Raw genomic sequence first — 23,724 nt, 5'->3', positions numbered from 1 at the left:
AAAAAAAACAAAGAGCTGAAACAAAATATTCTCAACAGACAGGCTAAGCAGGTGATAATGTGCAGAATTTAGCTTTGTGAGACACATCACACAGTGTAAGTGACCTGTCTGGAATCATGATTACAGTTGATTTACAAACCCAACTGGTAAATGTAATAAAAAGAATGATGAAAGAAAAAACTAAGAGGAGAAACATAACAGATTTATCTGACTTTGCTGGGACATTTACTATTAATGAAACATCTGCTTGTTTCTTTTGTTTAACAAAGTCACAGGATATCAAGAAGAATTCATCTGAAAGATGAAAGGTACACAATTTTTATTTGCAGGACAACTTCAGAGTCAGAACAGTGAGCTGATGCACACAAAGGCCACCATCTGCAAGAAACTTAGCAGGTGGAGGCATCTCAAAGGTGAGAATTTGCTTTTGTTGTATACATAGGAATACAACAACTATCTGTACACCACAGGTTGGATAAATTGAGACATCTAAAGAAATAAGATTGGATCGTGAGAAATTCTATTAGACATTTAGACTGTTTTTCATCACTTAATAGTAAAGCCAGCTTACAGTAATTTTAGTTTATCTTATTAAAATGTGTTATTGTGTCAGCTATGGTAGCTTCTGTAAATATATTCACAAGGATACTTGAGTTGGCCGAAGAAGCTGTGAGTCTAAAGCATTCGAAAACTAAATCTGGTTGACTTTATTTATATAGGATTACATGGGCTGTGGAAAAGTGACGTACCTTGCGAGGCTTCAGAATAGCTCTGGGTTTGCTGTTCTCTCTGGATGCTTCCAGCGTGACATCACGTTTGGTATTCCGATCAAACATTCGGAAGAAGTTGTTGTACGAGCCTGTCATTATGACGCTGAGCACAAGACAAATCGAGAGAGGGAGGGTCAATGAAAATATATGTGTGTGGATTAGGCCATTGAATGATTTTTACAGCGTTATGAATTGAGAAAAAGCCTCACCTGTCCGATCCGTTCCAAACGCACTCAAACTTGTCAAATATGCAGTCGTTCTCATACAAAGAACAAAGTTTGCCCCGTAAATAGTCGTGAACCTGAAAAACAAACCATAAACATAAGTAATAGTTGTGTTCAGTCATTATATAGAATCTAAAGTTTATTGCACTGGCTGTGAGTGGACAACCCTAAGCTGTGCTGCCATATGCTCCACTTTCAGTAATCCTTTAGACCTGGTGACCTGGGCTAAGTTGTCAGGTGGCAGGTGGAGGTAGTTCTCAGAAAAGAATCCCTTGAGTCCAGCTGATGGCCTTATCAATCATGACCTGCCCTAAAATGGCTTCTCCTGATCGGACAGGGCGGATGACCCTGATGACCACACAGTGGGAGGTTTTACCCTTCAGGCTGCATCTGCACCAACACCTTCCTTTGATGGACACTTGGCTCAATAAGCACTCCTAAGGTAATTGCTAAAGATGACAAGGTTACAGAGTGGCAGGGTGACAGTGAAACAGGATTACGCTGAGTGATTATCTTCAAATCAATAAGTTTTGATTTGATCTGAGGCCAGTTGTAATTTACTATCTTTCCCAGCTGGAATTTTCTCTGGAGCATTTAGTGGGTCCAAACTCGGGAAGAAAAGCATGACAGAAACATGCCTGATAGGTCTCGAGTGGTTTGTTCTCCATTTGGAGGTCCCACACTTTGACAGTGAGGTAGTCCCTTGTCATCAGGTAACGTCCGTTGTGGCTGAACTTCACGTCAGAGATGGATGAGATGATTTCAGAGAAAAAGGAGCGAGTGGATGGATCCTCGGGCTCCTCAAAGTCTGCAAGTGCAAGGCAAAAACAGATTTGAAATTTACTCTTCAAACTGCAGGAGGTAGTTGCTTAAAGGAGTTGTTTTCCCTCCCTAAAGCCATCAAACCCTTTACACAGAAAAACAAGATTTGCTTTAGTGTGTGTGTGTGTGTGTGTGTGTGTGTGTGGGTGTAATTTTAGCAGGCACAACAATGCCTGGATGCTGCCGTGGCAGCTGCATCCTTTTGCGGAATTATTGAGGGAGATAATGGCGGGTCAGCATGGTGGGTAAATATTGGTTATGATTCATATTGATTTTGGCAGCTGCTGATCTGTGTGCAGGCCAGCATGCTGGGGATGAGAGCCAGGCATTCCATCGTTAGCTGTCAAGGTATTGTTCCTCCTCCTCTTTGCCTCCCACCCTTCTTCCCCTCCTTCCTTTCCATCTCTCCAAAAATACCCCTCCTTCTACTCTATCCTCCGCCTCCTCAGCTGAATCCCTCTGTGATGTGTCAAAGGGGAGTCCAACTAGGGATGCAGAGTGAGAGATGAAAAAATAGGGGGGATGAGGAAGGGATAAGAAAAACAAATCAATGTCAAAGTGCTGGGCCCATATGAGCCCCAATGGATTTGTGTGTGTGTGTGCCAGAGAAAAAGTGTTTGTGAATAAGTGGGAGTGCGGCGTGTGCATGTATATATGCATGTGTGTGCACCCCTGCCCTCCCACACCAGGGGTGTATAATAGGGTCCCCGGGGAGTCAAAGGGGGGGGGGATTGTTTGGTCCCCCTTGCCTCTGTCCTGGAGCTCAATGCTTTGGCAATCCCTGTTAAACCCTCCATCTTTCCCTCACCCATCAATCTATCCTGTAACACTGATTGATAACAGCAGTCTCCCAGTTTAATTCGTGTGGAAGGATACAGAATATTTCTGAGTTTATGAGGTTATGTGTGTGTGGATGTAACAGGATGGAGGAAGTGTGTGTGTGTGTCTGCAAGGCATTATAAGATGCTCTGAGCCAAACACGTTCATGCAGTGAAGAAATAGATATTAATAAACCTGTCCTAAAGCATTCTAAAAGATATGTGTGCAAGGCGCAAGCCTCTATCCAAGAATGGGACACGCATGTCGATATCAAAGAGTCAGAGGCCAGACGGAGGTATTTTCAAAATTCAAGCATTAAAAAAAAGAAAATGTAAACACCTTTCCTTATTTTACATGTAAATGTTAATGTGAAATGCAACAAGCTGTGTTAATTTGTGGTCCAGTGGACTCATCAATATGTCTGAGGAAATGAGTGACATTACTGGACAATGAGGTGTGTCCATGAGGGACTAATGGAACTGCTCTTACCACATTGATTTTTCAGCAAAAATGCCAATGTATTCATTATTCATTCGACAACGGTGTTTGCATGTGATGTTAAGACTTAGAGAAGGCTGCTTGTTGTTTGAGATACACCACAAGGTTTACTGAACGGTTATCAATCGTGGGATATTGAACAAGGGAAGCCTGCTTGTCACACCGATAAAGAGACAGGGCAGATGTAGGACAAATGAGTGTGTATATAGTATTTATGTTTTTTTTTAATTTCTATTAGTTTATTTAGTCAAATATTTATAATTTAATCTGATCATTTTAAGCTAATCATCAGAGTTTAACCTCTACAGTTACATATAAAATGGGTTTCTTAAAAAGTAAAAGTCGTTATTTAGACTGAAATAGAATATAGCTGCTTTAAGGAAGTGATTAAATAAACCTAATGAAGTTACACAGAACTCGGTCCCTTAGCACCTCTACCATAGTCACTTACTGTCCCATGCATACTCAGGATTGGGGATTAAACCAAAGAAAAGATTCAAAGTATCATGTTGGTTTTCCTTAGCTAGGCTATTTTTCATGAATTGGTATATAAAAACATAGTAATTATACCAACGTGCACTAATTTGGAATTGTTTTATATGGATTTCAATTAATTGGCTTGAATTAATAATGTCTAGTGCCTTGAGATGGCTTTGTTGTGAATTAGTGCTATTTAAATAAAGATTAACTGAATTGAAAAAATGGTAGAATATTCAGATCTACTGCAATATGTTTTCCTGACCTCAATATTTATTCATGAAACTGAGGTAAACCTATACTAATTAAAAAGCAAAGCATGAAAGGAAATCTATAAATATAACCATTGTACTACATCAGCCACTCCTTGTCTGTATCTTGGACATTTAATCATTTTTTTCCCACAATGCACTCTGCTGATACTCACATTTGCAATGCCTGTCGCAGAGTGCAGCCTGTCTCATGTCACAGAGTCGTATTGAGCCCTTGCTGCTGCTGTAGGCGAAGGTGTGACACTGCTGGGGATGAAACTCCGCTGAGGTGATTACCTCCGTCAGCTCCTCCATGTTGGCAGGTTTGATGTCCACAATGTCTGAGAGACATGCTAAAGAAAATCAAAATTTTCTTTACAAGTTAATGTTTCTAAAGTATTAGAAAAGAAAGCTCTTGATTGGTGACTGGTGATTTAAAGTCACAAGTCCTTAAAAATACTTTCAATTCAATATAATTTATTTTACTTTTCAATCAAGGAACCTCACTGCTTTATTTTTCTAAGCAGCTGAATGTCATTGCACCACAGATGTCCCCAGCCAACAGGAACTGTCACGTGTACACAGAAAGGAGTCGTCGAAGCAGGATCATGACTTAAATATCTTTATCAGAATGCTATTTTTTGTCAGAATATACCAAAATCTGCAATTTATCTTAAAAGACTGGATGTTTATGATCACATAACATCACTACAAGCCAAATCTGATTGAAAAAGAATAGCTGGATTTAGGTCAACCACACACATGTGGCGTAACATTTGTGTGATGTGAAGAGGTTGTTGCACGCTTGCAAGCTGAAGCAATAAATTCCCTTTTATAGAAAATGTTATTTTCCCAACCTTTTCTCTTTTAAATGTACTCATTTAATCTCAGAAAGTACATTTCCAACTCCAATCTTGGAAATTTAGAATTTATTTTATCTGAACTTAACCCCTCTGAGCCTGCCACATAATCTTCTTTTAACCTTCAAACTAAATGCCATGTCATAATGGAAAGTATAAAAATTCTATAGATTACAATAGATTAGTTTCTCTTGTGCTTCCAGATTTAAAGTTATGCACGCTGTGATAAACGGAGAAAAGACCAGATTGATAGTAAGAGGATACTGAAGCTGCGGTCAGTGATTTCCAGGTTCCACAGGTTCACCCGGAGGTCGTCAGTAGAGATGAAGGTCTGGAGGTCGGAGTTGACGGAGATGGAGTTAATGTGGTATGTGTGGGCGTTGCTGAATACACGCCTGGCTGTGGCCTCGACCATCAAATCCATCGGCTGCAGCACAGGCACCTAGGGTAGACAATATAAAAATTAAAAGTTAAAAAAAAAAAGTTAAAAATTTGATTTGGAAGGTTTAGATGTGATTTTGATATGAAGCTGGTTTCACAGAAGCCTTGATCAGATGTTGATCTGTGTTTGTGTAAATATACTTGCATGTGGTTTTTGTCTTCGGTGCATAGATTTTAAATCTGAGTGCATTGTGTGTTTTTAAATGTGTGCAACACACAACCACATGACTACAGGGATTCAATTGACATTTACGCCACAAATCTAAATGAAACAGAGACGGAAAATGAAGGGTTTCTGGGCTGTTTGATGAGCTGGTTCAGTCGGACTGAATATTTTTCCCCACACAGCTACTCAGTGATCACACATCCCTCTCTCTTCACCAAATAAGTGCTGAATAAGTCACTCCTGTTCTCTTTTTTTGTGTGTATTTGTGTGTCAGAGAAAACAAGACAGCAAAGGAGGTTAAAAAAGAGATGGCTCGAGGGCATTGCACGGCCCTGCTGAGGAATGATAACCGAACTCCGAACTCACATACACCCACACACAAACACACACAGTTTGCACAGGGCTGCATAGGCTTCAAAGACGCCCAGCACCAGTCTGCATGCAGCCCCCCGTTGGCCAGATAAAACCCAGACAAAGAGAGAAGAGAGGGGAGGGAGCCAGGAGGACAAATCGACTGCTTCTTCCCTTTTTTCTCTCGTCCATCGCTGGCACTGACAGAGAGACATGGAAGCCCAGCAGGCTGCTGTATCTCCATGGGTGTCACTTCATTTCCATGTCTTTCACTAGCTGTCCAGAGAGACACGGACCTTATTAACCCATAACCCACTACACTGACAGTTACACTGTACAACCTGCCCCTGCACCTTCTCAGTCATCGAACAGACTGCTCCTTGTTCTATAAAATGCAAAATATACTGACTTATATATCTCTGCTTTAATTTTCTATATAAAACAGTACTTAGCAAGCAGATGAAACACACTTTCGTGTATCTTAAGGAGAAAATAAATGGAAAACCTTATATCTTACGTTTTTGCTGTTTTTATATTTGGTTATTTGTTGGGGGGGTCCATTTAGACTAATATTTCTGTCCCTCCCTCTCTTCCTGGACAGATTTCACAGCCTATAAACAGGATTGCCACAGTCCCGGCCTGTCCTCCAGGTTGCTATGATCCCCTAGCCAGCCAGACAAAGAGGGACAGACACGCTGAACACAGCACTAATCTGCTATGGCAGACACATACGCACACACATACTCTTCATATTCACACACACAGTGTTGGTGGTGTGTGACCTCTTTGTGTGAAAATTAAATAGATATGGGAGTGATAAGAATGGCAGAGATGGAAAGGATCACTCTATGGTTTAATTTCACTGCCCATATTGATCTCTGAGTCTCACTTTCTACTACTGGTCTGAGTCTAAAGGTGTCCAAAGAAAGCTTGACACTCATTTATTAGAAATTAAACAGAGCATAAGATGTTCCAGCCAGGTTTCATGACAAAACATGACAGTAACATTCACACTGATGGACAGAAACTGTACTTTTATTTTTATTATACTCAGCACACGTAGCATATTTGCAGTCTTTATATGTCTTTTATAGAAAAATGAACTTTTACCACATAAGCCAAAAATCTGTGTTTACAACCTGTTTTATAACCATCTAACTTTTTAATGAATCTAAATCTTAGTAAATTGAACCAAAAAGTGACTGAACTTGCATGTAAATAGTGAATAAAAACAGTAAAGTTTCCAGTAAAGTTAAGAAAGCATTGGGTCCACCAGGTGACCCTTTCATGGCTCTGGTGGGTACTTTCATGAAATGTTAAACTGTTTTTCTACGTGTAATTACTTTGTGTTGTTGTGCATAGCAAAAAAAAAGACTTTTGTGGAAGTTTCACAAACTTCAGTGAGAGTACTTAAGATATGAAAATTAAATAAGGAGAAAATCTGTGACTGATACAGACAGACAGTACTGGGAAGTCCAAAGTGCTCCTATATTTCTGTTTTCTCTGTTTAGCATAATATGCATAAATTGTTTTTTTTTTCATGGAAAGTACTTTGTGTTGCCTTCAGCATGAAAAGCACTTTATAAATAAAGTTTGATTTGATTTGATTTGATTTAGAGATTTGATCATTACTAAATTAAAGGCCAAAGGGTCCAAAATTTTGGGTGAATTTTGCTTTTGGAAGGTCTAAACAGAATTCAAATGGTGTGTGCTTATGTGACACTTTTATCCATATATTTTAAAGATGATTTCAAAAAGACTACTAGGAGTAACTTGGAGTTCAGTGTTTTGTTCAATAAAACTTTGGCATGAGAAAGGATCAAACCTCCAAAAATGTTTTTTTTAGCATACGACTCCTTCAAAAAACTGATGCACAGCAGTATTCAAGAAAAGCTCAGATTGTTGATTAAATCAAACATTCAATGTATGACTTAAAATTAAGATTAATGAGCCTGTTATGAGTTCAATTTATTTAATTCCACCTTGGACATTTTTTTTTGTTGGCATTTCATTCTCAGACATAGAAAATGGAGGGAAAACCTTAAGTCTGGACTTGTGTACAATGTTTTTTAACTAAACTATTAAACTTCCCAGTTGTCAGACGCCATAACATGGTGATGATATGTGAGCCAAGCTGAACCAATCATACCAAACTTTACCAGAATGAATGTGACAGTCATTTTTGCATGACCTGCTATCCAAAGTGAGGTGCAGATCAACGAGTCTCTTGAAAGGGAGAATACTACATTTAAATTTTTCTCATCTTGACCCCTGCGAGCTCTATAGCCTTTCTGTAAACACTGGTTCCCTCAAACTTTAGCAACCGTTGTTTCAGTTTTTAACATGATGTTACAGTTTAAAGCTCCATGTTTGGAGTAGATTGAGATGTGGTGATAATGAATGATTCTGTGTTGCTTCACACATTGAATTTCAGGGGTGACCCTTCTATTTTTGATTTTTCTTTTGTTTTTTTTTAACATCCTCCCATCGTTAATGAAGCTAGTTTTAACTGACACCAAAGTGCCATGCTATTGGCCAAGTGCAAATAATTTCTTTTAGCATTTTTATATTTTTAAGAAAGCTGATGGTGAAAAGGAGTAAGGAAAAGGACGAGTATGAGCAAGACAACCAGGAGACAACCAGGAGTTTTGAACCCTAACAACTGCATGCATGAGACAAAGGAAGATGTCCACAGGATGTTATTAAAAAAAAACAAAAAAAAAAAACATTGAAGTCATGAACATTACTGTTTTCATTCCACTGTGAAAATCTTAAAGCGAAGATTTCACTGTTTGGATGCTGAAACAAAGCAAAAATGTACAACAGCACATTGAACAGGCCGTTATTTTGGACAACAGCTTTCCCTGTTGCTTGCAAGTCACACACCAGCAAGACAAATCTTTGCTATGTTTACCAGGATGAATTTGACACTTTTGTGGGTGTTAGACTTGATCATTTTGTGTGACCTCTTACCCGCAGCGAGGTGATAGTTGACGGATCTCGGATCCGTCCATCCTCATCCTTCAGGTTGTATCCTTCCGGACGCTTGTCCCTTTCACTGATCTTCCACAGCTTCACAGTCTTGTCTGGGAAGGATACATCACAAAACCACGCACATGGAAAAACAAAAAACACATTTAGACCATGGCTCACAAGAGTGACTCTGCTTACAAGATGGATGCGGGGGGTTGGGCAGCCAATCTGGCATGTAGCTGGGCAGCAGCCAGTGAGAATGATGAATGGCGGCTCGTGTGTAGATTCTGATGTTAGTGATATCCATCTACAAGTTGACTTCATTTCCCTGCTTGAGTATACGTTCCCCCTGAAAAAGCCATCTGGGCGCATTTCAATTGGGTTTCACATAAACACCAGTTACATATCATCTTCTCGGTCTACTGAAGTGGATGGCAGCAGCAGTCAGGTTGTTGCTTTTTTTTTCTTTTAATTTCCGCTGTGAATATTGGTGTCAGAGCAACGAGGCCATCGCCACAGGACCCTCCACCATCTGCTCCAGCCACCGCTAGCACTTCTGCAGCAGCCATGCATGAAGCCCACAATCTGCAAGACGCCTCTTTGCTGATTTGTGTGTGTCTGACTGAGCTAGTGAGCATGTACGCATGTGGTGGCGCATGCTTTGATATGTGTGTGTGTGTGTGTGTGTGTGTGGGTGGGTGTTCCTGGTGTGGTAGCCATGCATGAAGTCCTTAATCTGAAACTCTTCAGCTGGTGGCACCCGCTCAGCCAAGCAAAACATCAATACGCCCACACAGATAGTCAAAAAGACATTTTCATGTGATATTAACATTTCCTTTTGCACCAGCTGTGGATTCATTCTGCAAAGTGAAGACTTAATCTAGCTGTTACTTGATACATTCACTCACTAACAACATCCATATGTAAAGACACTCAGGTGACAGATTACAAGCTCTTTTGATAAAATTTCTATTTGTGCTGCTCTTAGGCTACGTAAGCCGCCTTACATGACTTACCGTTTGTGGAAAGCAGAAAGTACGCTGCGTTCTGCTGTGGCAGCCATTTGATCTTGTTGATCTTCTCCTCAATCTCCAAACTCTTCAGGTAGTCAAACTCGGGTTCGTGGCTCTGGAATGTGCTGTAAACATTGTATTCCCCTCGACGTTGGGGCTGTGTCTTACTCTGCAAAGGCAGGAGAAAAAAAAAGTCAAACATATTTAAATTCACAGTACATTTCACAAGATTATAGTACTGTATTCCACATAGATGAATAAATGAAGACGTGATCCATTGTTTTAGAATAATGCAGATATTCCTGGTTATTTGCACTTTTAAAAATCTATTCTTTTTAAATATGTATATATACATATATGTGTGCTATTTTTTGTTTGAAGTGGAATTAATGCACACACCATCTGTGTAGTTGTGACATTGTGTTTCTGAAGCATTAATTGACACAGGTGGGTCTTTTACACAGACAGTGGCTTTAAAGTTCAGCAAGATGGTTGTATGGACAAGACTACGGTTATTTTTATTTGCTGCTAATGTGAACTGAATTACCACAGCTGTACGTTGCGTCTCAATAACCTCCAGCTGTGCAGCACACAGCTGATTCAGAGAACCTCCCTCCTCCTCTTGATGGATAGCTTCCAGCGGAGACGTCCTAATAATGCTACACGCAGCAACCTTTCAACAGCTGATCTGAATAAACTACAGGCGTTGGAAACAGTGCTAGAAGCACTGCAGGCAATTTGGTCCTGTTTATAGTAGGTTTGTTTCTAAATTAAAGTGAGGCTGTCAGGAGTGGTATGAGAGAGTGTGTGTGTGTAAAAGGGGGTTATGTGTGCATGTTTGTGTGTGTTGTAAGTAATTCAACCTCATGTGAGTAAATACAACAAGTAACTAAAGTGTCTTATTCTATAAATGTAGGTGCGTAAATGCTTATAGGAGGATTAAAAACATGATATCTTGTTATGGTACATTTAGAAACAGATAAAAAATCAAAATGTAAAAGTTTCTATTTCCATATTTACTTATAGTTGGTGTAACTGGAAACTTCGGGAACTTGCAGACTGCCGAAGTGACTGTTGTAAACAATGTTTTCCCTATGTAAATTGGGTTTACAATGGAAATTCAAAAGCCTTGGATTTTAAGAGATTTTCTCCTTGAATTTTCTTGAATTAAGATCTTTTTAGTTATCTGTCCTCTTCATTTTCTTTTCGGCTGTTACCTTCAGGGGTTGCCACAGCAACCCATATGCATCCATCTAATTTTATCATCTGCATTGTCTTCTTTAAGAGCAACCAATGTCATGGCCACTTTCCCCACATGCATACACCTCTTCAGTCACCTCTTGGCCTCTCTGACTTGTCTCATCTAACATGGGCTGCCCCTCTGAGGTACTGATTCATGAGTCTATCTATCATTACTCCCAAATAGAACCTCAACATTTTAATCTCTAAAACTTCCAGTTCTGCATCCTGTCTTTTCAAATTTCAAATTTAGGTGTTTAAAACTAGACTGACAAGTCAACGCTGTGGTTAGGTCCTGTTTTGTTTAGTTGAGGTGAATGTCAAAAAACAAGCCCCTCCTGTCTAGACGCCACCCAGAGATCAATGCTTTTATTACCTCATGCCTGGATTATTGTGACTCTTTTTATTGGAATTAGCCAGGCTTCCGTCTTGCGCCTACAGCTGGTACAAAACGCTACTACACAATTTTTAACACAAACAAACAAGAGCACATAACTCTGGTTTTAGAGTCCTTTCACTGGCTTCCGGTTTATCTATGAATCCATTTTAAGATTTTTTTAATTTGTTTTTAAGTCTCTTAAAGGTCTTGCCTCTTTTAATCTGTGTGAGCTGCTTCATCCTTACACCATGTGCTCTTAGATCAGCTGACCAGGTGTTTTTAACTGGCATGACGACATTTTATAAAGCCAGAGGCGACAGAGCCTTTTCAGTCCTAAAATATGGAATGAGCTCCCACTGCAGGTTAGAAACTCATTTAAAACACATTTTTACTCCTTGGCTGTCAAGTGAGTTGTCATCTTAATCTTCCACCCTGTGTATGCATTTGTGTTATTTTAAATTTCTTATAGCTCCTATGTGGTAAGTTATTATTGCTTATTCTTCTATTTTAACAGAATTTTAATGCATTTTCTTCATTTGTGCTGTTTTTCTGCTTTTTTCTGCTCTTTTTTTACATTTATTGTACATGGTTTTGGTCTGCTGTTACGCTGTTTTTAAAGTGCTTTATAAATAAATTTGTATGTTAAGTTAGGTTATGGTGAAAAGACAGGAAGCAGAACTGGAGGTTTCAGAGATCTGCCTCCTGTCTTTCCCTCAAGATCTTTCTAGCTAACTGTAAAACCAGTTATAGTGATTATCAAAAGCATTAAATTCACTGATTTGATTTACTGTCAAAGTAAAGCAATAGGCAACCTAGACCCTTACAGTTTCCATAATTATATTCTAGGAGAAATGGGGGATATCATTTAAAGTAAGACCTGAATTCTTAGCAGCTTCATGTCCGTATGGCATTGAAAGGTTTTTGTATTTCTATATGTGACGTGAAGCTGTGGAATATATTTAATTTAGAGCTAAGGCAATGTCCAAGCATGACCCAGTTTAAAAAGGGGAAGAAAAGTAAGGTGTTTGTAGAGCACAGGGAGGAAGATGGGCTTTGACCATATGTTCTCACAGATTTCTCTGTTTTCTGTTGTTGAGATGATTCATGTATATACAGCATGTGTGTGAATGATATACATGTTATATCTGTACATATATGTTTTACATAGCTGTATACATGCCTGTGTATAAGGTCTAAACATATAAATATATGTTTTATTTGTTTTTCCTATATGATGGGGGCAAAAATCTGACTGATCAATTTAAAGGGAGTTCCTGTAAATGTAAGCACAGACATTTTATTCCAGTTGGCACATTTGTTTTTTTTTTTTTTTGGGGTAATGACTTGGTTTCGAGGTTCAAATCAGCTTATGGGTATGTTTAGAGAAAGAGTTAGGGGTTAGGCATAAGGCGAGGGTAAGTGGCTAAGAAATGCTCTGTGTCAACAGAGAATACCCACTGTCAGTACAAACCAGACCTGTGCTTGCGTACATATATGCATGCATGCAAGCGCATGTGCAAGCGTGTATGTCTTCATGAATGTATTCTGATTATTAATCACGGAGTAGTGAAGAAGATGTTGGTTTAAACAAGCTTTTGCTTCTTTCCACTCTTTTGTGGACATTTTTTGTTTTATTATTATTATTATTTTCATGATTGAAATAAAGCCTTCATTCATCCAAAAACTAACGATCTAACTTAAATGTTTTGAGGTTGTCAAATGCTTTCAGCTGAAGGGCGGCTTAATTAGAAGTGAATTGTTGACATTTTCTACCTCCTGCTCCCTCTGGAAGACGACCACTCTTCCTCCTTTATCCCCGGTGGCCAGCAGCTCCCCCGATGAGTTAAACTCCACCGTTGAGATAATGTCAGCTGCAACACAGGAAGCAAAGCAGAGAGGGGGAGAAAATGTCAGTGTGAACATGGACAAACTTATCAATGCATCAGACAGACAAAAAGAAAGCGATTTTAGTAGGATATGGTGGAAAACTCTTCCGGAAAAGAGAGGGGAGGAGGAACTCTGTGATCAAACCACAGAGGACTGTTTGACACAGATACCCAGTATGGTAAAATATGGGTTAGGAAAACCACTGGATGAATCACTGCATGATAATTCAACCACTTGTCTGGCTAAAGTAAGATGATTTGTGTAATTTAATTGTACCATAGCTTTTTTAAAAGGGCGCAGATGCAACAAATATAATGCCATTCATCACTCTATTACTGTTTGATACCCTATGCAGCTCCACGCCATCACAAACTACATTCACAAACCTTTCAGAGATTGGCAGAGTTAGAGATAAAAAATAAATAAATAAAATAAAACACTGGGGCATAACTGATTGTGTGCTGTCCATCTTTAACATTCCTTGGTGATTAAAATATCTACAGTTTCACTGAAAAGTAAATAACAGACACCTACCCTTAAGGTAGCTTCTCCTCTCCTCCTCAAAGACATACATCTGCCAGGATTTAGGAGAGGCTAATGGTGACTGTAATTATTATACACCCCAAGGCTAAAAAGCCAGAGCATTATTTCTGTTTCTCTCTCACACACAGACACACACCCAACAGTAAAGGCTAGCCTCTGTTTAACAATGACAATAATATTAGACAGAAAAAGAGAGCTCTTGTTGTTTTGTACCCCCCACGCCCTCTGTGGACCTGCTACTGGTGGAGCTCCGAACAGGAGAGGGGAATGTTGCTATGGAGACCGTTTCCATCTCTAGCGGCAGTCAGAGTGTATGTATGTGTGTGTGTGCCAATAGCTCTCAGACTTAGTTGCTGATGCTAGCTGTAATTCAGCAGACAGAGAGAGTGCTGCAATAGAGTGAAAAGCTGCTAGTGCATCTGGGGGAGCTAGTGCAGTTCAATGCAGCATACAACTTCAGACAATCAGTCCCTGTAGGCAGGCTCATCTCTTCGTATAAGGCTGTTGTGCATGGTGGAAGTAACTAACAGTTATGTCTTTGGATATATACGTGTGTGTGTGTGTGTCCTCCCCTTGTTTCAGTTAATTGTTAGAGAGACAGTCACATTTACAGATGAGACCAGAGGGATCCTTATGCGCTGATAATGACAAGAGGTGGGGGCCAATACTAATCGTGTTTGATTAAGAAAACTAATAACCTTTTACAGACAAGACAAAGTCTGACCTAATTACAGCCTGCCTGGGAGAATATGTCTGACACACCATATTGTTGTGGGATGTGCTCTCGCAGGTGTACACAGATGGAAAAAAAAAGAAAATAAATAAATTCCTACACCAGTGTTTGTAGACCGTGTGCTTGCATAGAGATGTGCAGTGCTGCTCACCAACATTTTTAATACACACACACACACACGCACAATAGTGTCTTCCCGCATACCCACCATCAGACCAAATCCACTGGCGTGAATCGAATGAAATCGGCTTAGCAGTCGGCATTTTCTCTCTTTTTGTCCTTCATACTCCCCCTTTTTTTTCCTGAGTCCCCCACTCCTTCTCTCCTTCACTCATCATCTACACATTAAGTCACTGAGAAGAAACTGCAATTGATGGATACCATTTAACAAGTTTACACACGGGTACGTTCTTCAATCACCTTTATGCCAGAGCTAGCAAAGCGGAAACTTGTGTTGACTATAAAGAATGCTTTGTTAAATGAGTTTTTCTAAATGCAAATGAATTCAAACCAGAGAGAGGAACATACTCAGCCTCAGCCACTGACAAAATTTGGCTTAAATGCCAACATTTTGCCAAAAGAAACCTCACTTTTGAGGAACCTATTGATTGCAGGTGTGAGATTTGAGTCTCTTCAGGATCAAGACAGACACATATAAGCAGAAGGCTGATCAAATGTGTACTTACACACAGTCTCTATATCTCTCTCTTACACACACACACACACACACACACACATACAGTTTCATCAGCAGACCATAACCAGATGAAGCCCATAAATCCTGTGACCAGCCAGGTCTAACAAAGACAGGTCAGTGCTTCTTGTCGCATCAGAGGGACGGTTCAGATAACACACATCTATCACAGTTAATAACATAGACAAGCCTGTTGGCCTGCTGTTGTAATCAGTGTCCGTGCAACTTAATTAAAACAGCCATGTCCAACATGAATGAATTACCAAGATCTCACTTCTTCAGATACCTACAGCTACTGGGGGTCTTTGGGTCTATTACATCAGCTCCTAAGAAAGCAGAATTTTTAGATGTGTGTTATCATGTTATGGGAAAAGGCATGAGACTTCGGTTTACTGCTCCATGTTAATGGAAAAAAGTAGGTGATGGTGCTTTGTCAGCCACAAAGAAAGCTTGGGAAAAAGATTTACTAATTTCTTTGTATGGGTGAATATTTTCATGACTATTACGCTAATGTCAAGTGACATTAGTACACGGCTTATCTGGTTCAAAATTATGCTTAGGTTCTACTGTACCACCTCAAGACTACACCCTAGACACCCTAGACTGCTGGAAATGTCAATCTGAAGAAGGCTGTTTGATTAATCTTTTATGGGTTTGTGATAAAGTTCAGCTGTTTTGGTGAAGTTTCAGAGGTCTGTATCCCATTAAGCCCCGGGTTGTTTGTCCTTGGAGATACATCTTTCTGGACAGGGGACAATAAACAAATTACAAAGCTGGGTCCAATCTGGCATTATGATTGTCACACAGGTCATTTTTAGAAACTGAAAGGGTGATGGAGTCCCAGCGGGTCCATGAGTGGTCTAGTGAATTAACCAGACTGGCAGCATTTGAAAAAGAAAAAAAAAAAAGTCATACAAGAGATTAGACAGGCTGGAGGTTAACTGTAAGAAATGGGGCAAATATTTGGTAAGGTGTAGTTGTTAAGACATTGAATTTTTATTTATTATTACTATTTGTTGTCTTACTCTACGTACACATATTTACACTTATAAATTTTTATTATTACTGTAATTATTATTATTTTTGGTGGGGCTATTATTATATTTCATTTTTTTAAATGGATGCAAATGGTGACGGGGGGTCAGATGGATCAAGGAGGAGAGAACATGTATACTGTGTTGTTGTATAGTGGTGAAAATAATAAAATGATAATCAGTAAAAAGCAGCCATGTCATAGCCCATCTTTGTTTCTGTTTACAAAGTCAGATTCTCAGTGACACCCTTCAGCATACAGTATTGACACTGAAACCAGTGGGATGGAAACTTAGATATGCATTGATTCTGGAATAAAAAACTATGCACGAGGAGCCAGAAACAAATTGAATTTATTTACAGCCTGAGCATGGCGGATTGGGTGTAACAGACATGGCCACTAAAAGCAATTATAGCGAAAATAAGTTTGTAGTTTAGAATAGCTTCATAAAAGATTGTACAACAGGACTTGTGGGTACAGACACATGCATGAGCTAAAATAGGAACACCCTGGCTAACCTCTATGCATCACATAATCCTGTCTTGAGTGCAAAGCTAAACAAACAAATGGCCAAAAGGAAACAAACTGGATCTGATCCAGCGGCAGTGGGGAGCTGTGTAAGACACACAGAATGATCTGCCTGCATGGAAAGGTAGTTGTGTAAGTTGTGAGCAGCATTTCCAGGTAGAAGGATGGATGTGAACAACATGGTGGCATGAAAAAGCTTTGTTAGCGTTAGACATGGAGAGGAGAGGATTATAGCACTTGTGCTGAGCTGCCTGCGTGCGTCAAAGGATCAGGCCGGCGGATAATTCCAGTCTGCTCTCGCACTCTCTTTCACCTGCCATTCTTACTGCTTCATGGACAACCAAATAATTGTATCATTCTGCATCTCTTCTCTATGAGGAACATTAACACACACAGGCAGGCCACATTATTCAGTTCATAAAGACATAAAGAGCGTATTTGTGCTGAACAAGCAATTGATAATTGCTTCATTTTTACACCAGCAACAATAGAGATCAATCACAATTTTGAATAAACGGAGCTACATACTGGCCTGGTACCAAGCCATATGATTAAGGGTTTATTGGCCTTTATTAGCTTCACACAAAGCAACAGAGCACAATGCAGCTCCCTTCATCTGAGGAGCATGACTCTTTGTAAGATCTGGAGAGAACAAGCTAATTAACCTGGTTTCTCCAGGATCAGCCCCTTGAGATTGAGACAGGGTGTGTAAGTTTGGTGTGGTTTCTCCACTGCATGTGAATGTGAGTGTATTCTTTTGCGAGTGTTTCTCTGTGTATGTACTGTATATGTGCTTATGATTTTTCTGTATCCCCACACTCTAGGGAGTTGAGGGCAAAATGGGCGAGACATGTTACTGCTTCATTTCTCACACTTCATTAACACATTGGCGTGGCACACATCTGACTGCAGACAAAACACAGGATGGGATGAAGCGGAGACCAGAAAGAGAGGTGAGGCAAGGAAAAGAGTGAAATCAGTGTTCAACTCCTGCGCATGCTATGTTGAATACCAAGAGGAGTCATTTGAAATGCTTGTTATTTAATATTCTGTTAGATATTGAAAACATAAAAGAGGGGGATGGTGAGGAGACGAGGATTATTAGAATCCAGCACCAAAACAAAAGCTGACACACTCTCTTTCTGTCTGGCAGAGTTGCTTTGGTGCAATTCCTTTCATCTTGCTGTTTTTAGGGCTGAAGTACATCAACGATTAGTTGTCTGCTGCACAGGCTGAAAACCTGTTTTTATGGTGACCTTATTACTGAAACATGAAGGATTTCGAGGGATTCCTCGACAGGACACAGGAATTAGCTATCAAAACTTACAAATGTTTCCCATTACAGAGTCCAGAAAGGTCAAAGACTGCTTAGCCTTCAGGCTAGCTGTGCACAAAATGACTCAAACACTCACAGCATCCACCACTGACCATGCAGGCAGCCATATCACAGTTGAGAAATAGGATATTTTTGTTGTCATCCTACAGTAGCAACACCACGGGTATTCTTTAATAAATTCTCATTAAATTTTCATGGTGCCGCAGACTTAATAAGAAGCTAATCAGGGGATGAAAGCAGCTGCTGAAGAAGGAGTGTGACTCGCCCCAACTTCACAGCTTGCTATTATGCCCCGGCTACCCCCACACCAATCCCATACACACATATGCATTATCTTTCTTTGCAGTATGAGGCGAGGTGGGGCTCAGCGAATTGAGTGTTTCGTAGTGAATAATGGATGGGACCTGAGGGTATGGCGGGCTAAGTCTTTTTATGCCAGAGTCCTAAAGTGTGGCCCTAGGCCGTTTGCATTGGCTCAGGCAACCAGGCTTGAATACGCTCTCATCAGAGCCAGCAATAAACGCTGCAAGCTCTCTGTTTCAGGACAGCATCAGTATTCAGAGAGGCTGGAGAGGTCACATCACACGCAGGGTTGTACTCACATCAAGCAGATGTACAACAGCAACACAGAGAGACGGAAGGTGAAGAGGAAAAGGTGAGCAGTGAGAGGGAGGAAGGGATCACATTTCCTATCGATAGATCTTTAGGTCATTGTTCCGGTGCCTAAATTGTGAAGGACCAGAAATCAATACCAACGCAGACGTTAGGTTAGGTCCTGCCTCGGAATGAGAGAGCTATTTACATTTTTAAACCCAATGTGGTGCTATTTGACAGTATCATTCATTATCTAAAGACTCAGTGTGGAGATAATGAAAATGAACTAAGACAAATGTTGGAGAAGCATAATAGTCAATTGACTCATCATAAATATATACAGCGACAGAAAGACACAAATTATCCATTCCCATCACCATTAACGCTCAATGTGTCATCTGCAGGCGGCTGCTGAATGCAAATCAGAATGTAATGTAATGTTTCTCCTAAGAGATATTGATGTTGTTTCTGGAAACTTTCCTTCAGCATTAAGCAAGACTTTGAAATTTCAAACCCACCTATGGATGACCAGCAAACATTAGTGTGTGAATACAGAGTTAAAGTAACCAAAAATGGAGTCACTGAGGCGTGGGATTGGTGCGAGATAAAGGTCAATGTGAGTGACATCATTAAAATGTGACATCATTAAAGTGTCCTGCTGTCGTGAGCGAACACAGCCTAAGGGAAATCCCAACCAGCTCACCTCTACCCACCACAGCCCTGTGTGTGGATGTGAATGTGTGTGTATGTGTGTGGTCTGAACAGACTGGACCTGATGGAGCATGTGCACTTTAGTGAATTTATGGGGACCCCAACACCAGTCTGTGTGAGCTCTGGCTGCACACTGACTTCATAACACTTAACACACACACACACACACATACACAATCATTTGTGATAGACGAAGTGTGACAATCAGTCATAAATTACAGCAATAAAAAAATAACAAAAGTAGACGTATGAAAAGCACAGATGGGGCCCCAGACTAGACGGCCCTTTTCTTCAAGGAGACACATCTTACAATCCGTGTAACTCTCACTTTCTCCTCATCTAATGAAAGTGTGAGACAGAGAGAGAAGGAGAGACAGGGAGAAGAAGATTCCCCTCCTGCTTTTCATCTCAGCTCAAACATCAAACAAAGATATCCATCACTCCCACCCCCACTACGTCTCTCCTCGCTGTGAACCAGCCACTGTGTTTAGTAGTGACAGGGAATCATCTAATAAGTGCTGGAGCTGAGCAAACGATGCTGCTCTCCTGTGTTTGAATGAAGATAGGGGGAAAACACCACCAACAAGGAAAGCAGCAGAAACATGTGTAAGAATAAGAACTTTGACTTCATCTCTCCTCCAGCCTGCAGAGGTTTCTGTAACCTGAGCTCAGGGACAAGGGAAAAAGCTGTGGTTACACTGACTCACCCTGCAGCGATGCATACCCTCCAACAAGCTCTATTCTATTCTACTCAAGTACTCAGTAGATCGTTTGCATAAATGTTATTCCCTTACTTCATTTTGTAAAGCTCAGTAGTATTTTGAATTAAAATAGTCTCTCAGTCTGTAATAGTACGTAGGTGGTAAAAATGTGTGTAGTGTAAAAGAGTTAAAAACCTTTTCTGTTATGCAGGCTAATTTTACAAGTGGCATTGTTCAAAATGAACAATTAAAGACCACTAAGTGTGCTTATAACACAGATCTGCATAATATATATTATTTTTTAGCAGAGAAAAAAATCATAGTGTTAAATATGCTAATTTGCATAAACTGATTGGAAGGTTGTGTTTATCTGTGGTGAAAACATTTAACATGTAAACAGCATGCAGTGATATGTAAATGCTGATATTTAAAGGGAGACTCATCATTTCAAGATTGCATGATGACATTATGGCATGCCATCGTGTCTCATTGCAGCCATAAACAGCATTCAGCCTGCTAGTTATTAATACCACAAGCAATGTGCATAATTAGCTTGAAGTTATGTGATAATGTGATAAACTATCATTTTCACTTGCAGATCAGTGTTTTGTGTTATATTAAGCAGCTATTGAGCAGCAGGTAACTGATGAAAGAACATAAAGATGATGATCATCTAACCATCAAACAAATTGATAATCAAAAGGTTGATGTGTGGTCACTGAGGAGGAAACATTCATAGAGCAAAGCGGCATATACAGCTGCAGAAAAAACAACCATTGTTGAATATTACTGGGTTATGAGCATGTACAGTAGAAATCTTTGTGTTTGTGTGTGCATGTGTATGTGTCTGCAAGAGACAGAGCAAGCCAGAGAGATCCATATTTCATTGTGCCACCTCCCAGAATTAGGGCACCTTCCCTGTCTGTCTCATCCTTTCAACAAGTGAATAATGAAAACACATTTTCATCATTTTTAAACAGCATTTCACACAGATTAAAGAAGCAGTTGTAGAGGCTGCTTTAATCTCTAGGTGCCCATGATTTCCTAGGTCATTCTAAAATAGCAGGTATGCTGGGATCCACCTCATCATGTCCACATAGCTACCACTAACACCACATGCAAGCTGGATCTTCAAATAGCTGAAATGGTCCTTTAATATCCCCTCTAGCAGCTTATAGTGAGTCTAAGGTAATGAAATGTGCCTATGAAGTAATCTATTAGTATCACTTTAGAGCCATATGATTTTTTTTTATTACTTTATCATTCACTGCTTGCTGTGATTTTCACTTGATGGCTACAGTGTCTAATCTTTTACAGATATTAGTCTCTCTGTGAATATAGCCTCTGGGTTATTGCTGAGCCGCTCAAACAGACTGGATTTATAGTTTAAAATACCTTCGGTTGCATAGTTGTGGTCGCGAAGGAAGCTGTTGTTGATTTTCCGGGTGTCACTCTCCTCCTCCATTGATGAATCGACTGGTTCGAGATCCTAAAAGCGGCAGACCTGCGCCCATCCTGCCCCGGTACCGTCAGCAGGCGGGCTGTGGGACCAGCGGGGGGCCTGTCATAGCTCCAGATCTCCGGCGTAATCAAGAAAATCAGGATCAAACACCTGTGATGACGAAAATGTACGGGCAGGTCCTGTCCACGCCTCAACCCCACAGTCCGCGACGCCGTAACAGTATCAATTCCAGCAGCGGATTTTAGCGCCTAATTATTAAAACGCATTTGGGTCATTTGCTCCAAGTTACCGATCCCATATCCCATAAGGTTCAAATTTATTCAAGATCACCAAAGAATCTTTACATGTGGTCACAAAAACAAATGAGAGAAATGTTGCGTGTTCTTGAAGGTTGAACCCGCAGCAGCAGCTCCGTAAATCTCTTCTGGAGGATTTCAGTTTAGGCAGGCTAGATTTCCCCCCTCCCTGTGCCAGCGGGGCGGGCGAGATTATGCGTCAACAAGCTTGCTCCGATACCTCACCACTTCCATGTCAGACTCTCCACAGTTGCATCTTGGCCTTTCTGTCCTCAGATCATACAGGGATTCCTCGTTCTCTGACACTCATCGAAGCGGACCCGGCGTACAGGGATCCCGGCAGCTCAGCTGACTCACTGTGTCGTTTAGCGCAGAGCTGTACTGTAGCTGTACCCAATGTGCTGCTGCTGATGCTGCTGATGCTGTTGCTGTGCTTCATCAGAGGAGGGGCCCCTCCCTGCTGCCTCGCGGCTGGCTCTTTAAAAACCACAAGCAAAAAATGTGACGCTCCGTCGAGCCACCACTGAGAAGACTTCTTCACTCACTGCCTCCACTTTCATGTGAAGACTGCTAACATCCCTCCATCCTGCTGCTACTGCAGATGAATCTGTGCACTGTCACAGCAGATTGAACAGTGAACCTACTTTTTATGTGCTCCTTTCTGCATCCGGACCCATCCTTAACAGCAGCTATTCATGCCAGAGGAGGACAAGGGAGGCTTTACAAATTTGCTATGAGAAGTGCATGACATGGCACATTTAGCCACAGGGTATACTGAGTTCAGGCTCAGAGAGGGACACAAAGGAGAAATATCTAGAGAAAAGGAAGGGATAGGTAGAGGAGGCTTGAGAGGCAGAGCCAGAAATAAGAAAATGAAAAAACCCAGACGCTGATTAATTAGATTAGTAAGGCCTCTGTCTGTGCCTCTTTCTGGAGAGATCCCATTTCCATGCTGAGTTTATTAACACAACAAGCCTCCTTGGTCAACCCTTAATCTTCGATGAGTGGATATGTGTGTGTGCCGCATCAGTGTGTGGCGCATCTCTGCTCTTATCTACTCACTTTACGCTAAATCTCTTTCTTTCCACAAAGGGACTGGGTATCTTCTCTGCACTAGCCGCAATACACATAGCTACAGCAGCAGCAATCAAGAGATTGTGGAGCCCCCTCTCCTAAATGCATTAACAGTCTAATCCACGGGAACCATTTGCACACCCAATCCTCTGCCCTTCTACTAATGGGGATCTGGCTGTGAGGGAGGTAGGCTGCTTGTAGGAAAAAACAAGGCCTTCCTACACATGCTATTTTACACCCCATCACCCTCCAACCTCCATTTCCATTGGAACACATTGGGCATTATCTATGCAGGGTGATAATGAAGGTTGGAGAGTCAGCCTGCAATTCATGTGTTTCTGTATTTACAGTCCTCTGCTCCTCTAATGAAATGTGAAGAGAAATGCTGCCATCCTTGACCCTCTTAGCTCTAACTGAGCGGTCAGCGGTGCTTCCCATCTCTATCAATATTTAATCAGGATTTAAGAGGACAAAAGAAACACACAAAGACTTCGGCTAAGTTACAGCTGAGCAGAGCAAATGAAATTGAAAGTGAAACAATGGGTTTGTTAGAATGAAGTCACATGGATGAAGGGTTCAGTTTTGTCGGTTTTTGTGGGGTGGTGTGGGGTGGATTATGAGGCAGAGATGTGAAGGGCAGGCGTAGTAATTAAAGGCACAGGCATACATGACTATATAATAGGAAGCATTAAGTAAAGAATGTTGCTTGAAGCAAAAGTCCTGGATCAATACAGTCTTGCTCATATCATTCACCATTTACCTCCCTGCCTCTTACTCTATTCTTGTCCATATACACCCCAAAATTTTAAAATGTAAGTTCACATGGCATTTCTACTGATCACAGGCTGA

The 23,724-nt window shown here is 40.6% G+C and overlaps 1 protein-coding gene across 2 annotated transcripts in view; it reads right to left on the bottom strand.

The window, feature by feature from the left end:
* Nucleotides 1-23,724, bottom strand: part of ppp2r2ba (protein phosphatase 2, regulatory subunit B, beta a) — a 49,068-nt gene that overhangs the window by 2,239 nt on the left and 23,105 nt on the right. Inside the window, exons 1-9 of one of the 2 annotated variants that reach the window (XM_041989972.1) lie at nucleotides 21,439-22,313; nucleotides 13,057-13,154; nucleotides 9,669-9,834; nucleotides 8,653-8,765; nucleotides 4,986-5,163; nucleotides 4,038-4,202; nucleotides 1,633-1,802; nucleotides 980-1,071; nucleotides 750-873 (exon numbers count right to left, since the gene is read on the bottom strand). In XM_041989972.1, the coding sequence (XP_041845906.1) occupies nucleotides 750-873; nucleotides 980-1,071; nucleotides 1,633-1,802; nucleotides 4,038-4,202; nucleotides 4,986-5,163; nucleotides 8,653-8,765; nucleotides 9,669-9,834; nucleotides 13,057-13,154; nucleotides 21,439-21,508 (1,176 nt within the window). In that variant the 5' untranslated portion in view covers nucleotides 21,509-22,313. Of the gene's footprint in view, nucleotides 1-749; nucleotides 874-979; nucleotides 1,072-1,632; nucleotides 1,803-4,037; nucleotides 4,203-4,985; nucleotides 5,164-8,652; nucleotides 8,766-9,668; nucleotides 9,835-13,056; nucleotides 13,155-21,438; nucleotides 22,314-23,724 lie in introns of those variants that run through there. The other variant, XM_041989971.1, reaches the window with a different exon arrangement.

Source organism: Melanotaenia boesemani, chromosome 7, assembly GCF_017639745.1.
Source record: "Melanotaenia boesemani isolate fMelBoe1 chromosome 7, fMelBoe1.pri, whole genome shotgun sequence".
In the NCBI taxonomy this organism is placed as follows: domain Eukaryota; kingdom Metazoa; phylum Chordata; class Actinopteri; order Atheriniformes; family Melanotaeniidae; genus Melanotaenia; species Melanotaenia boesemani.
Note: the sequence above shows the minus strand (reverse complement) of the source record. Positions and strands in the feature narration are given on the sequence as shown.